Source organism: Sinohyriopsis cumingii, chromosome 18 (assembly GCF_028554795.1).
Source record: "Sinohyriopsis cumingii isolate HCF-2022 chromosome 18, ASM2855479v2, whole genome shotgun sequence".
Taxonomy (NCBI): Eukaryota; Metazoa; Mollusca; class Bivalvia; order Unionida; family Unionidae; genus Sinohyriopsis; species Sinohyriopsis cumingii.
Genome location: NC_142978.1, coordinates 39,410,663 through 39,426,543, shown reverse-complemented (window position 1 = coordinate 39,426,543; position 15,881 = coordinate 39,410,663). Strand labels below are relative to the sequence as shown.

The window sequence follows — 15,881 nt, the reverse complement described above, 5'->3', positions numbered from 1 at the left end:
CAGGCAAGACATAAGGTGTAGAACTTGTTAGTTTAGCCTGGAAGATGGTTAAAGTGTATTTCAATGAAACAGTAAGTCAGATAACAAAAATAGTAATTCGACATCAGTGACCCTTTCACCATCCACCTTACCCCTTTCTCGCACCCCACACAATGTACGCATGTATACGCTCTAATTAAAGTGAATTTTCCTATGTCAGTTATTGATCAATTATCTCATGCATATACAAAACACCCAGTCAAAGACTTAAAGTAACGTAAATAACTTCTTTTCTACCAATTCTATACGAATTGATAAATAGCGTAGTTATAAATTAAACTACTTTCAAGACATCGAACATTACCAATTTATTTTAAAATATTCGAAACCTTCGCATTATTGGCATGTTTCCTTGAATAGAGATAGACTGGCAATACTCAAATAAACAAAAGTATAGATTTTAGAAAAGCAGAATAGTAAACAAATCTGTTGGTAAAAGACGAGTCTATAAAAAATTTCGAAAAGCTTTGATGTCTTTTTTTCTTCAGAGAGTCAACAATTCTCAGAACGAAAAGAGCAGAAAGATTTGGGTATTTTTAAAATTTATTTGACTGTTCCAAATAATATTGACCCATTCAAATATTTCGGCAGCCATCGAAAGTAGTCCATGACGTTATACGTCCTTATGTAGTAAGGGACTAAAAGTAGTTTAATTGTGCAGTTCAAATACAGTAATGTGGCTAAACGGAAAAGCAAAACTGGACTTACTGCAGTCACTTCACGGAAAAGCTTTAAATTCGTATTATATATATATATATATATATATATATATATATATATATATATATATATATATATATATATATATATATATATATATATATATATATATATATATATATATATATATATATATATATATATTGTTTTTGTTAAGTTAACATTGTCAATTTTGATTGAGATCTTGGTCCCCAGACTGTATACCATAGGGTCGGAGATGGTATACAAAGAATTCAAGGTCATACATCTCTTTTGGACTCACATAGTGGAATGTTATGGCATAATCACTGATGCTGTCAACACCCTAAAATAAAGAAACGTATAAAAATGCACAAGAAAAGGAGACGGGGAGTTCATCTTCAATTTCAAAATATTTAAATGCATGGTTTTGTCTGTGTTACGTTTTTATGGTCATAAACTAAAAACAGAGAAAAGAAAAACCAAAACGTTTTGTACAACTTCATAAATAATCTAATTATCAAAGTTATAAATGAAAATGTGAGAGGAACTTATGAAGTGAATCCAAAATAATACTGGACAAGTTATATTAAAGTACAAAATAATGAAAAGTTCCATATACATTTCAGTTCTGGAAACGTACTGGTCCGCCAAGGGTAGTAACGATGTTAAAATGGCTTTGTCCAGTACTCTTTTGAATAATTCACAATAGTTCCAGAATAACATTGTAGTCCAGTGAACAATCTATATTTCCACTGAACAGTTCAAATGAATGTTTTCCCTCTCAAATAATATATAAATACAACACAAAATATGTACGCAGTCGTGATGTTTTAACAAGAACACAAATAATAAGAATAACTGCAAAACAGTAATGAATCTAATTGCTCAGTTTTCTCCTCTAATACAACACCCTCAAGAGTCTATTACTACTATATGTCGCAATATAACCCACGTGACACATCTTTCTACTAAATCTAATATTGCAAAATACTTATTTATGACATAACTTAACCAATAGGAATTAACTTGATTCTTCTAAGATACAACCTGACCGAGCTGCTAATGTGAAAACCCCAAACTCGTAAACATATATACTAGTATTTATATTATTAATAACTGTCAAGAAGTATGAAAGCATCTATTGATATATACTATGCCAATTTCCGTTCTTTAATATCTTACAACATACCCTATGCACGTCCGCAAAATAACAGCTATAGATAACACTGATCTAAAAAAAATTAGAAGTCGTCTACTTCAGAGATACAATGTTATTTATTATAAATTTTGATGTACTGAATTCAAAAATGACAATTAAAACAAACTGATTAGCTACTGTTTCCAAGATAATTAAGTTTTTTTTACATTTTACGTCTATGTCTGTTGTGCAGATGGTAGAGTTTTAATCATAAATTGAAAACCTGTCTTTTCATGTGTTTATGGTTGTTTTACATAATATTTCACCTGTCATGTTTATGTCACACATTACAAAACAGCAAAAGGGTTATATAAATAAATTGTGTTATGAAACAACAGACAATAGTCAAAGAACTATTATGTATATATAAGTATATAGTTTAGTCCTTATTCAGTGTCTACTAGGCGCTTCTTGGTTTGTCTCTAGTTTTCACCAAATGAAGCATCTCTTGTTACTGTCCAGCAATAGTCTGCAAGCATTGATGGGCTCCATTTGCCTTGATAGCGTTTCTCGATTGTTGCAATGTCCTGGTGAAATCGCTTGCCGTGCTCGTCGCTCACTGCTACGCAGTTCGGTAGAAATAATCTAGATGAGAGTGTCAGAAATGTACCTTTGATGACATGTTGCAACCAAGGCTTTTGTATACCTTGAGAAGGTTTTACACCAACTCCCTGTAGATGTCTGTCATGCTGTTTCTGAGAAACTGTGTTGCCTCTAACTGGAAAATTGTCCATGACGTCTTTTCCTTGTCACGCAGTGCACGGTCAGATGCATCATTTCGAAGAGGTTCACGAATCTGAGCACCAACAAAGACACCTTCCTTTATCTTAGCTTCACTTAACCTTGGAAAGTTTCCACGGAGGTACTTGACATCTGCTTGTGTTTTGTACATGACCATAACAAAGTTCTTCATCAGACCCAGCTTGATTTGTAAGCGTGGTAGCAAAATCGTCCTTGATTCAACAAGAGGTGGCTGCTGAATGCATTTCCTCAATTGCTCCAATGACTGTCAGAGTGGCTTATCTCTTTTGATGTATTGGATATCTGTCGCACGACTATCATATTCGCAGAGAAAACGGCAGTACTTTGTGCATCCAGTCAGCAGATCAAGCAAAGAGCAAGAACCTTCAAATCGACACAAAGCTGCCACTGATGTTGGTCATAGCTTATGCACCTCAAAAGTTGCGTCGTGTTTTCATAGGTTTCCTTCATATGGACTGCATGGCAACTGGAATTGATGGCAAAACATTGCCATTATGCAGTAAAACAGATTTAAGTCTCATCTTCGATTTATTTTTGAACAGTCTCCAATCATCTAGATCATGAGCAATGTTGAGGGCTGCGATGATACCATCGATGTTTCTGCAGGTTACAAGATCACCTTCCATGAAGAAGAATGAGCAAGATCCTTTTCATGGTCACGGAACATGGAAAACCGAACATCACTAGCCAGGAGATTAAACTGCTGTTGTATGGAGCCCAACAGCTCTGCCTTATTCTTGGATAGTTCCAAATCCCTGGCAATGTCATTCAATTCACCTTGTGTTGTGAGGTGTGGCTCAGAGGAGAGGATGGGAGAAATTATGGGTCATGTGACATTAATGGTTCAGGACAAGAAGTTTCATCCTCTTCCTCCTCTGACTCAACTGAGAATGATTATGGTGCATCAGGAACCAGCAGTCCTTTTCCGTTGGGTTCTGGGCGTATAGCTGATGGACACACATTTTACAACTGGAGGAACCATGCAGAAATAACAATTGCTGTATGATATGTTGGATCTCTCAAAATCTTTGGCATTGCAAAAGGCAAAGATTTCCTTTCCTGTTCAACACTGGCGAAGATTTGTTGTTGTTGTTGTTGTTTTAGGGTTTAACGCCATTTTTCAGCACACGATAGGCTATACATGGCGGCCAGTATTAATGGTGGAGGAAGAACCCGAGAAATCAACGGAAAGAACCACCGACCCTCGAGAAGCTACTGGCAAGCTTTCTCACATACCCACATTGGCCGAATCCGAGACTCGAACCCACGCAGGCAGAGGTGAGATGGCAGTGATCCGTAACGGAGAGCGCTTTAGACCACTCGGCCACTCGGGGCCCCGCGAAGATTTGTTGCACAAGTGTTGCAGCATATGTTGTGGGGTCCACCTTTTGTCCTGATTTCATGTTTGCAGCCAAAATAAAGGTGATAGGCTTTCTTAACCAGAGTGGTTATACTGCGCTTTTGTGATGCAAAAGTCACTTCAACACAAGCATAGCAGAGGTTATTTGTATTGTTCACACAAGTACAAGGCATCTCTGCTCACTTTGACTAAACATAAATGTGTGCCTTTGCAAAATCAATCACTGACAAATAAGAGAGCACGACACACTATGATTTCTAGAGCTGATATAGGGCAATTTGTTCAGCAGATTTATGTAAGCTAAGTTCTGATTGTATCATCCATGACTTCATGTATGACGCAATTCCAGCTTCAGATTACATCATTCATTGTTTTGGCTAAATAACAAGTACTGTCCAAACCCAATCATAGATTTATTCAAAGATCCAGTCTAAGATGTATTTTAGTCACGTCGGTTTGAATTTAGATCACATCTCTTTATAACTCACTTATACTCTACCATTCCCAAGTCAAGGGTCGTATATACTGACCCGGTATTATATCTTTAAAACTAGAGCCAATCAACAATTTTAAGCATACATTTTGTTCTCAGTGACCCAGAAATAGTCGAGTTTGACGACATTTATTTCGGAAGCTTTTAGGCTGTAGACCAGTATAATCACTGCAATTGACAGTCATGAATAAAAATTAAAAACTTAGACGAAATCAAATACCAGGAGTTACAAAATATATCGACATACGCAACACATACCCTCATAAGGAAAATTAAGATTATTCAATAAAGCATTCTTTTCAAGATTAATCAAATACACAAATGATAATATTGAGATTACACAGGAAGACATAAAATGAATGTACAAAAGTATATTCAAAATAAAGCAAAATATAAAACTCTTATACACGTGAAAGAACAACTGCGATTAAATTTTCTTCTCCCTTGGTGTGCTGAATGTCGATGTTGTATTCTTGCAACATCAAACACAAACTAACAATCTCTGATCTTTATTTTTCATGTTGCTTATGAAAATAAGATGGTTGAGGTCGAAAAATTCTATAATCTGATAAGAAAATGAATTAATATAAACGTTAAAGTGTTGTAATAAAATAGTAAAGGGATGCACTCCTTCTCGATAGTGGAATAATGTATCTGGTGCTTATTTATATTTTTTTAGAGAAATATCACACCGGACGTTCCGCGCCATTTTTATCTTCCTGAATTAATGCATCACCAACTCCTATAGCTATTGCATCAATAAACATTTAAAATGATCGATTGAAATCTGGAGCCGAATGAACTAGCGTACTTTTAAGTATGGCCTTTAATTTATCGAACGCCTTCTGACATTCGTCAGACCAATAAAACTTGGTCTCCTTGCTCAATAAATTGGTCACAGTATGGAAAAATTTGAGGAAAATTTAAGATACTATCCAGCCCTACCCAAGGGGCCCCAAGTGGCCGAGTGGTCTAAAGAGCTCCCCGTTACGGATCACTGCCATCTCACCTGTCTGCGTGGGTGCGATTATAGGATTCGGCCAATGTGGGTCGGTGGTTCTTCCCGGGGTTTTCCCGGGTTCTTCCTCCACCATTAATACTGGCCGCCATGCATATCCTATTGTGTGCTGAAAAATGGCGTTAAACCCAACAACAACAACAACAACAGCCCTACCTTAACGAATTACATCAGTAGCTTTGTATTGATAGTCGCAGTGAATTCAGAGATAACTTTATCCTTAGCTTCAACAGTCTTAACTTGAACATAGTCCATAATATGTCCTAAATACCTACCAAAAGCTCGGCAAAACTCACTTTGACTTAAATTGTCAAATTCGCCTCACTCAATCGAACGAAGAATCTCCAAATAGTTTCCATGTGATCTTTTCAGGAATCACTGTACATAATAACGTCGTTGATATACGCATCACAACCATGTATACCAGATGTTATAATGTTCATTAAGCGCTGGAATATTCAAAAAAATATTTTCATACCAAACGACATCATTTTGTATTGGTAGAATTTATCTGGCGTTGCAAAAGCCAAACTTTCTTTTTTCTCTATCCTTAAGTCGAATCTGCTATAACCATATTCACAGGTCAGATTTGGTGACATATTTTTGCATTTCCAATACTTTCGATACAGTCATAAATTATTGGTATTAGAAATTTGTATGTTTTGACGACACTGTTCACTTTTCTGAAGTCAATTTGCATACGGAAAGAATTATCTGCTTTCATCATAAGAGTACACGACGAACTCCAGTCTCTTTTGCTTGGTTCAATAAAGTCGTTCTCCAACATTATTCAATTTCCTTTTTCAAATATTCCTTCTTGAGAGGATTCATCCTGTACGGGTGCTGATTTACAGGCTTAGAATCCACAACTTCAAACTCATGAAATATTTTGTTTGTTCCAGCTGGAACATCTGAGAACGAGTGGTCATATTCACATGCTAGCTTCATTAACTCATTCTTTTCCTTTGGTTGTAATGTGAAAGTTTTTTTTTATCCAGAATCATATTTCACAAGTTTGTGAACTCGTGGAACTAAAGTCACTTCAATCTAATTGTACGTTATCATTTAAAATGTCACCATGAGGAGTTTGAAGTATTGGCAAGAGAGATATAACTTTATCACCACGTTTACAAGTTCGTACCATTTTAGCTTTGACGTGCCTTAATTGTAATTTTGAGTGAGTATACAGCAGATTATATCGTACTACTTCACAATCAGAGATATGATTTTAAAGATTAATGTCCGAATTCTCTGTTAAAAGAAATTTTTCTTTTGAATAAAGAAACTCCAATTGTACATGGATAGTGTGTCCAAGAGATAGTTCAAAAGAACTAAAATTGGCCAACGGACAAATAAAACAAGATCTACAACATTTGGAAACATCACTTTTAATTTCCGTCCATTAAAAATGGTGTAAGATCGTGTAAGACTTGTAATGATCATCTAAGGGGATTTCATAAACTACACTGAGAATTTTCTATCTGTACAACTTAGGAACGACGATTTGATAGTTCACTGACCACTCGTCACAAGAGGATACCTCATTTTCTCATAAGGACTCATTTTTCAGAAAATAGCAAGTTGATACGCCCGCTTCTCTAGTTTAGCTAACAGCCATCTGTAACAAACAGGAGATCTCATGATCCTTTCTTCTGCTCGACGACAAAATGATTGTCGTTCGTCACTCTGATTAGAAATAAGAGAATGAGTGGTTAAAAGACGATCATGATGATGATCAATACTTTTTAATGATCAGTAACAGAAGCAATCGTAATGTCATCAAACGCCTGGCAAATACAAGCGTCAGCCAAAGGAACAATTTCCTGATCAACTTCATTCTCAAGAGCCTTTTTTTTGCCATAGCTCTGGTAACTCGGATTCAGCCAATGTGGGTATGTGGGAAAGCTTGCCAGTAGCTTCGCGTGGGTCGGTGGTTCTTTCCGTGTTTTTTTCGGGTTCTTCCTCCACCAGTAATACTGGCCGCCATGTATAGCCTATCGTGTGCTGAAAAATGGCGTTAAACCTCACAACAACAACAATAACAACAGTCTCCAGCTAAATCATTGCCTAGCAATAAATAAACACCTTCAATGGGCATAAAATCACAGCGCCGAACTTCACTGATTCTGAAACTAAGTCTGACGTTAAATTAAAATTATGCAGTGGAATTTGAATAATACTGCACTCTACTCCCTGAAGGAAAACACTTTTAGACGAAAAAGATTTCTGAGACAAAGGCAAAGTACCTGATAATAAAATACATTCGAGAAGCTACTATGCCCTTCAATATTTTAGTAGGGATAGAATTGGCCAAATCACCAATAAGTGATATAGAACCTTTCGATACATAATTCTCCATAATAAAATCAGACTGCCTTTTGTTAAACCCATCAATTGTATTCTTTCCAATACATGACCTTGACCTTGGAGAAACAGTAGCGTTTGGAACAGCCCTGTCTTTATTATATTGTTTACTTTTTTAACTAAAAACAGTCAAACAAGTACCCTATTGTCTTGCAATAAGTTCACGTATGGAGAGATATGGATTTCTGATTAGTCTTATCAGACGTTTGATTCTTATAAGTTGTGCATTCTTCTTTGAGCATTTGCATTCGCATTCGCATTTTCATTTCCATTTATTTTTCTTCTGTTTGAAGTTTAAGGTTTCTTAAATCTATTTCCATCTGATTTTTATTTCAATTCTTTAAATTTCTTTTAAGAGTTAGATAGAGACTTACTAATTAATCCAAAAGCATTTGCATAAAAAAATGTCCTTTTGCACAAAAGCTTGACCAAAATATTTTTAATTTTCTTTTGTAACAAAGACAATTTTATCTGAGAAAGAGAATAGCGGTTGGCAAGTTTCAGCAACTCGTCTTTTCTTAAACATTGCAACCCTTCTTGAGGCGGATTGGAAGCAAACGTTTCCACCCTAGATGAAATTGTGAAAGCTCGTTGGTTTCACTGTGTAAAATTAAAAGACATGGGATAAAGAAATATCCGAAAGAAACTAAATTTAAATTTCAAGGACAAAGTTTTCTGAAATATTTTAACGAAATTTGTATCCCAGACGAGCCCCTTCCCCCATTTCTGTTAGGACTCTAAGGTCAAAAACTAAGTAACAGAAAGAAGCGAAACCAGCAAGTCCTGCAAATCTTTATTAATATCATCATCATCAGTCTCTTGACCTAGTGTGGTTGTCCAGGCGCTGTGCTGCTGAACATCTGACCAGTTCCCTCCACTTTTCTCGATCATATTAATATCAGTTAATACCAAAACTCCTCGCCGGAAGAGGCCTTGCTTCTGGCCTTTTGAACGCAGTTTTTAAAAAAATGATATTCCAATTCTCAGGACGGAAATTTTAGCTACTTTAATGTGTCGCTATTGCCTATCCCCACTCCTTCTTTACTACTGAAGACATATCCGATAAACATCAGTGTCTGACTATTATGTATAACACTGGTCAACAGTGAAATCATTACTGACTTGAAAAGGCCCTAATCTGTAGTATTTTGGTGTGCCGAACACGAATATAACCGTGAAAAATTTGTATTGGCTCTCGTTTTGAAGATATTCATATACCTCATTTTCTATGTTTCACTGTGTAAATTTCTCCAGTAGGACTGCAGCAACATCCGGAATAATGATGTAACATTGCATAATACCATCATGCTCACATCATCCACAGTTGATTGCATCATTTTCTGATGCAATGCAATACTAATGCCATGCGGCTGCTGAAGTAAGTTGACGTCAGCAGTGTACTATACATGTGTAGGCCTATTATACTAATGCCAGGCGGCTGCTGAAGCTGACGTAAGCAGTGTACTATATAAAGCCCAATCAGATAGGTTCAGCATTTAAAATATTTTAGACGTTGTGCGAGACAGTTCAAGCTACTGTTACATAAAACTTATTATTTTATCCATTTACGTACAATAAAGAACAGTAATGCCTCGAAAGTGTGTTAATACCGCGGACAATTTTTGCTATATTTGTGGGGAAGTGACATTTGCCAACCAGAAGAAAAGTATCAATTCTCAAGTGAAGAAGGCATATCATCTTTACTTCGGATGCAAGGTTGGTGACCAAGACAAGCCTTGGGCTCCGCATATATGCTGTGCTACATGTACAACACAGCTTTCACAGTGGTTGAATTGCAAAAGGTCATCAATGCCGTTTGCAGTCCCAATGGTATGGAGAGAGCCAAGCAACCACCTAAATGACTGTTACTTCTGCTTGGTTCCTCCTCTTTCCGGCGGAATAACGAAGCGAAAGAAGTCGAGAATAGTCTACCCAAACATTCCGTCTGCATTGAGACCAGTTCCACATGGTGAGGGACTTCCTATTCCAGAACCTCCAGCAGAATATTCTCTTGATTCATCTGACGAAGACAAAGGTGAGTCGACCTGTTCTTCTCCTGGTCCATCAGCATGCAGTGATCCAGATTTTCACTGTGGTGCATCATCAACCCCACACAGAATAACACAGGAAGAACTAAATGACCTGATTCGTGATTTGGACTTATCAAAGAACAAGGCAGAATTGCTAGGATCAAGACTCCAACAATGGAATCTTCTAGAAGAAGATGTCACAATTACTGCATATCGAAAGCGCCACCAGCAATTGGAGCCTTTCTTCAGAAAGGAAAGTAATCTGATATTCTGTTCCGATATTGAGGGCCTCATGAATGCTTTAAAAATCACTCATGACCCACAAGAATGGAGACTATTTGTGGACTCTTCGAAACTGAGTCTCAAGGCTGTGCTTTTGCACAATGGAAACATTCTTCCATCTATTCCAGTAGCGTATGCTGTCCACATGAAAGAGACATACGATAACTTAAGGCAGCTACTGAATTCCATTGAGTATAACAAGTACAGCTGGCACCTCTGTGGTGATTTGAAGGTAGTTGCCCTTTTAATGGGACTGCAGCAAGGATATACAAAATACATGTGTTTCTTATGCGAGTGGGATAGCCGAGCAAGGGAAATGCACTACATGAGGAAGGAATGGACTCACAGGCAGAATGTAGCCATTGGAGAGAAGAATATCCAACACCCAGCTCTGGTTGAGGCTCAGAAAATCTTGCTACCACCCCTTCACATCAAACTAGGTTTGATGAAGAACTTCGTGAAAGCCATTGACCGGACTTTGCCAGCATTCCGATACCTGCATGAAAAATTCCCTCGACTCAGCGAAGCAAAGATTAAAGAGGGAGTTTTTGTGGGTCCTCAGATTCGAGAGCTTTTCAAAGATGACCGGTTCAACAACTTGCTGGAAGGTGACGCGAAACAAGCATGGAATGCTTTTCGCCTAGTTTCTACAAACTTCCTCGGAAATGTTAGGGCAGAAAACTATAAGGAACTAGTAGAAGACATGTTGATGAAGTATAAGAAACTTGGCTGCAATATGTCTCTAAAGATTCACTTCCTTCATTCCCATTTGGATTTCTTTCCTAGCAACTGTGGTATTGTTAGTGATGAACACGGCGAACGTTTTCATCAAGATATCGCAACAATGGAACAAAGATACCAGGGAAAATGGTCCACTACAATGCTGGCTGACTACTGCTGGACACTCCTCAGAGATGCTCCCAAACAGCTGTACAAGAGACAGGCGAAGAAATCTAAGATGTAGTCAATGACTTGATTTTTTATAGGTAGGCTATTACAGTTGACCTTTTACTATTGGAATGCATTTCGTTATGTAAACATTAATTTCTTGCAGATTACAAAAAAACTAGAGCCAATTTTGCAATTTGACTGTCATATTCGTGTTCAGCACATAAAAATTGATAAGAATTGACTAATTTTATTTCAGTAACATGACTTTTGTAAAAATTTGTTGTCCAGTGTAATCAACGGGACAGGACACTTGTAAAGAGTCTAAAGTTGACAGTCAATTGATGGGCGGACAGATGGAGTCACAGACATACATTGTGATTAAAATGCCTAACCCTGAACAAGATTTGTGAAGGTCGAAATCGAAATTCTACAATCATAAAACCACAGAAACAGAGAAAAAAATACCTTTCCCGTAAGTCCTTTAAAATATATTAATGTACCCTGGACAATGGAAATTTTGATATAAGTCATCTCCTATGATACTGATCATACCCAGGCAAACTCGAGTCAGATGGCAAGATTGTTACGTAAAAGTGAGTCAAAGTCAATTCGCAAACTGGAATCAATCGTCAAAGTTGCCGTTGTATCTATAAAATCCTAAACTCAAAGGGCTGTTTCATGTTCAAACGGCCAGGAAATGCCTAGCAAAGATCAATGAATGGAAACAAGAGTTAACTCGCATTAAAAGACACAAGTACATTTCAAAACAAGATATATTCAAAATGCTTGACCACAAAATTTATACTGACTTGTAGGTTTATACTGACTTGTAGGACAGATGAACATTGTGACAGTCATGATTGCATCTTACGACTTGGATGCAGGTAAGACAAAATGCGCCAATGTTTTTGTGAAAAGCGATGACACAAAAATAGTGAACATAGAGCTTTTAATTTCGTTTTAATCCAAATCGTGAACAATGTGCATTTGATTTGATTTTAAGCCAATTTGTGAAGTCGCGAACATAGTAATTTCATTTCATTTTAAGCCAAATTGCAAAGAAAGTGCATTTATTTTATTTTAAAACAAATCCTGAAATTGTCAAAATAGTACATTTTATTTCAAGCCAAATCGTGAAATCGTGAACATAGCGCATTTAATTTAATTTTAAGCTAAATCTCGTGAAATCGTCAACAAGGTACATTTAACCTTATTCTAGTGAAATCGTAAAAAATAAAACACTGCATGAAATGTTATCCTAAGCCAAATCATGAACAAAGTTCAATTATTTTAATTTTAAACCAAATCGTGAAATCGTTCAACAAAGTGAAAATGATTTTTATTGTATTGTAAGCCTAATCGTTATGTCGTGGACATATTGTGTTTTATTTGTTTAAGCGAAATCGCGAACTAAGTTCATTTAATTTTATTATAAGCATTATTGTGAAATCGCGAACAAAATGTATTTATTTTTAAGAGAAGTCGTGGCATCTTGAATACGGTGCATTTAATTTTATATTAATCCAAATCGTGAAATCGTGAACACAGTGCATCTGATTTTAAGTGAAATTGTGAACAAAGTGTATTTAATTTTATTTTAAGTGAAATCATGACCATATTGCATTTATTTTTATTTTAATCAGCTGGCATTTACTGAATGTACTGTCTTAGCGTCGAAATTATTCAATGTCATATGAAGAAAAATTTATTAGACGTTCAGGAAATATTAGCAAATTAAATTTTTAACAAATATGAAAGCAAATTTTATATGACTATGACTTTGACCCCAAGATAAATTGTCCTAGTGCCTTAATGATTCATCCCAAGAATGAAGAAAGGCCAAGAAAAACTTCACGAAAAACAGTAACCAAAACACTTACGCAATTTTTATGATTGTAGTAGCAGGCGATCATGTTATATAATGAATTGTCATAGTGTCATAATGACTCATGCCAAGTATGATGCCAATTCACGAAGGTGTTTAGGACATATATGCAAATGAAAAATCTGTACCTAAGCCTTAAGAAACTATTGATGTCGCCATCGCCACCTCGCCACCGTCGGAAAAAATGACGGCTGTGTCCCTTTTCCCCACTTACATCCATGGACAAAAACGGAGTTATCTAGCTACTTCTATCTACACTAATTTTGTCAGAATTCCTTTTCATACAAATGTTTACGCCAAGGTCGATATTTTTAAAAGTGAGTGTGCGAAGAAAATTGAAAGAAAATTCTGATTACAGATAAAGAGAGAGCACAAATTAGAATACAGTACGTACCATTCTAGCACCGTTCGCATCATACTGGTAATACCATTCGGGATAGCCGCCATGTAAATGTGTTTCAGGATTAAAACAGTGAAAACGACTTCTTCCGAGTTTATCTGTGGAATTGCCAGTCTTAACGCCTAACCGCTCCATACAATGACCTATTTCTGCGTCCTCTGCGCCGCCATCTTGTCGGCAAAAAACGGACCCGTTTCTGGCAACTGTAGCAAATCTTCTGAGCGCCTCCTTGCTCAAAACGTATCCAGCCCCTCCGCTAAAGTAGCCCTGCTTCACAATAGTTTTGAAGTGGTGTCCAAAATATATAGGCTTATTTGTGTCATGCCCTGCTAAAAAGTATCTCAAGTTCTCCAAAATTACGTACGTATCGTCATCAGCTTTCATAAACCAATCGGCATCGTTAAAATGGTGGTCGTAAATATAGTTGAAAGCACGCACAGTCTTTCCAGTCAAATGTTCTCGACCCTCGGACACATTCAAACCTACAACAGGGAAGGTACTGTTGTTCTCAGAGCTAAAGAACAATAGCTTGTCGACTCTTTTTCCCCATGTCTTCTTTACATGCACTGCCTTTTTGTCAAGATTTTCAGGTGACGTCATAACCCAGATTAGTATTTTAACTTTTTTCTGCAGTTTCCTAGCAACGTTGTCATCATCTGCAAAACAATGATGATTACAGTGTAAAAACTCGTACAATTTAGAATAGGTGCAATTATTATAAAAACTCTTTTAACTATGCAGAAATGCGATTTTAAAAGTATCCTTTGACGTAATGGGAATCATTCTTTGGTCAACTTTCAAACGGATTATAGCGTTTTTTACACGTGGGGTCGACTGTAAGTCGCTAAAAGTGCTCAACTGGAACATCGCTCGATCATTTACGTCAAGTTAGGAAATAAACCTGAGAATGTAGTGGAAGGATACACATCAATTTAATGGGTTTGGAGATTAGCCTCGGGTCAAGTGCGCCTCATACGTTGCAACAGTAAAGGCCGATATGCTCCCATTGTGGCATTGTCTCCTTCCGCAGCCATATTATTCCATGTGAACAAAAGTAGTTCCAAACAGTGTCTCGATTGCGGAGGGGAAAAAAAATCACGTTTCTTTCTTAACTGACAGAAACAGCCGAGAATATTCCGATTGGAACATAGCTGTGATATTATGATCACGTCAGGCACTGCTTGATCCCAGTAAATCAACGTTAATTATTTATTCAAGTATTGGACACAGAATACTTTCCTGTAATTTTATTTTGGTTCTGTTTCGATGGATGGTTGCACATGTTTTGTTTCCTATAGTGTGAGTTTGGGCATTGTATCACAAATTAAAAAAAACTATGCCCAACTTTAACGCTAGGAATACATTAGACACTTTACAGTTAACTACACTATAGTGTGTGTAGTACATGTGTGTGTAAATTCAGCAGTAATGTTCAGTCAGGTGCATATTTTACCCCTTCAAAATATTTGTGCATTCAGGAACAGAAAAACTTTAAGTGCAAACCGATCTTTTTCTTTCAGCACTAGAAGCAACAAATATGGCCTCCTACAAGCGGTTGCCAAATAAATCTTTAATTTTCTAATAACTTGGTTCAAGCCATTCCAACAACATGGTTGCCTAAGCATACTATTGCAAAAACAGATAGATACTTACTAAAGGTGACCTGTAAGGCACGTGTGAAAGTACTCTTTAAATATAAAAAATAAACAAACTCTTTTGTTGTAAGGGTGTCGTATTAATATAAATGAATATAATCATCTGAATTTATGATTCTAGCACGAACAATGTTTCCGAAATAAATTAAAAACACAAGACTTAACAAACGTCATTTAAGAGTGAAATATGGAACACGTTTGCTAACTCTTATGATAATAAAAATACAGTGGATGGTCTCATGCAATACATTTAAAGTAAAGTCGCCATGAAACTATGAGGGACACAATACTACGTGCAGTGTCTGGATGCAACAAAGGAAGACACAACATCAAGTTCCTCCAACAACACGCCAGAATCCTAGCATACCAATACTTTTCCATTCCAAGAACAATTAGATTATAGAAACAACTGTTCTAATCGTTTGTACAAAGTGACTCACTAAGCCATTAAGGACACACGGTACTAATGGTATGGAAAAATGGGAACCAGCCTGGAAATGGGTGAACCTAAAATAGAGTATATACGGGTTTGGCTGACCAGGATTGGTTAATAACACTGGTCAACAGTGAAATCATTACTGACTTGAAAAGGCCCTAATCTGTAGTATTTTGGTGTGCCGAACACGAATATAACCGTGAAAAATTTGTATTGGCTCTCGTTTTGAAGATATTCATATACCTCATTTTCTATGTTTCACTGTGTAAATTTCTCCAGTAGGACTGCAGCAACATCCGGAATAATGATGTAACATTGCATAATACCATCATGCTCACATCATCCACAGTTAATTGCATCATTTTCTGATGCAATGCAATACTAATG

General features: G+C 36.6%; 1 protein-coding gene across 3 annotated transcripts in view; it reads right to left on the bottom strand.

Moving 5' to 3' along the window:
- Positions 1 to 570: 570 nt before the first annotated feature.
- LOC149776445 (glycoprotein-N-acetylgalactosamine 3-beta-galactosyltransferase 1-like) overlaps positions 571 to 15,881 on the bottom strand; it is a 39,650-nt gene continuing 24,339 nt past the window's right edge. For all 3 annotated transcript variants that reach the window (XM_089940859.1, XM_089940860.1, XM_089940858.1), the window contains exons 3-4: positions 13,398 to 14,059; positions 571 to 1,063 (exon numbers count right to left, since the gene is read on the bottom strand). In XM_089940859.1, coding sequence (XP_089796985.1) covers positions 926 to 1,063; positions 13,398 to 14,059 — 800 coding nt within the window. In that variant the 3' untranslated portion in view covers positions 571 to 925. The remainder of the gene's footprint in view (positions 1,064 to 13,397; positions 14,060 to 15,881) is intronic.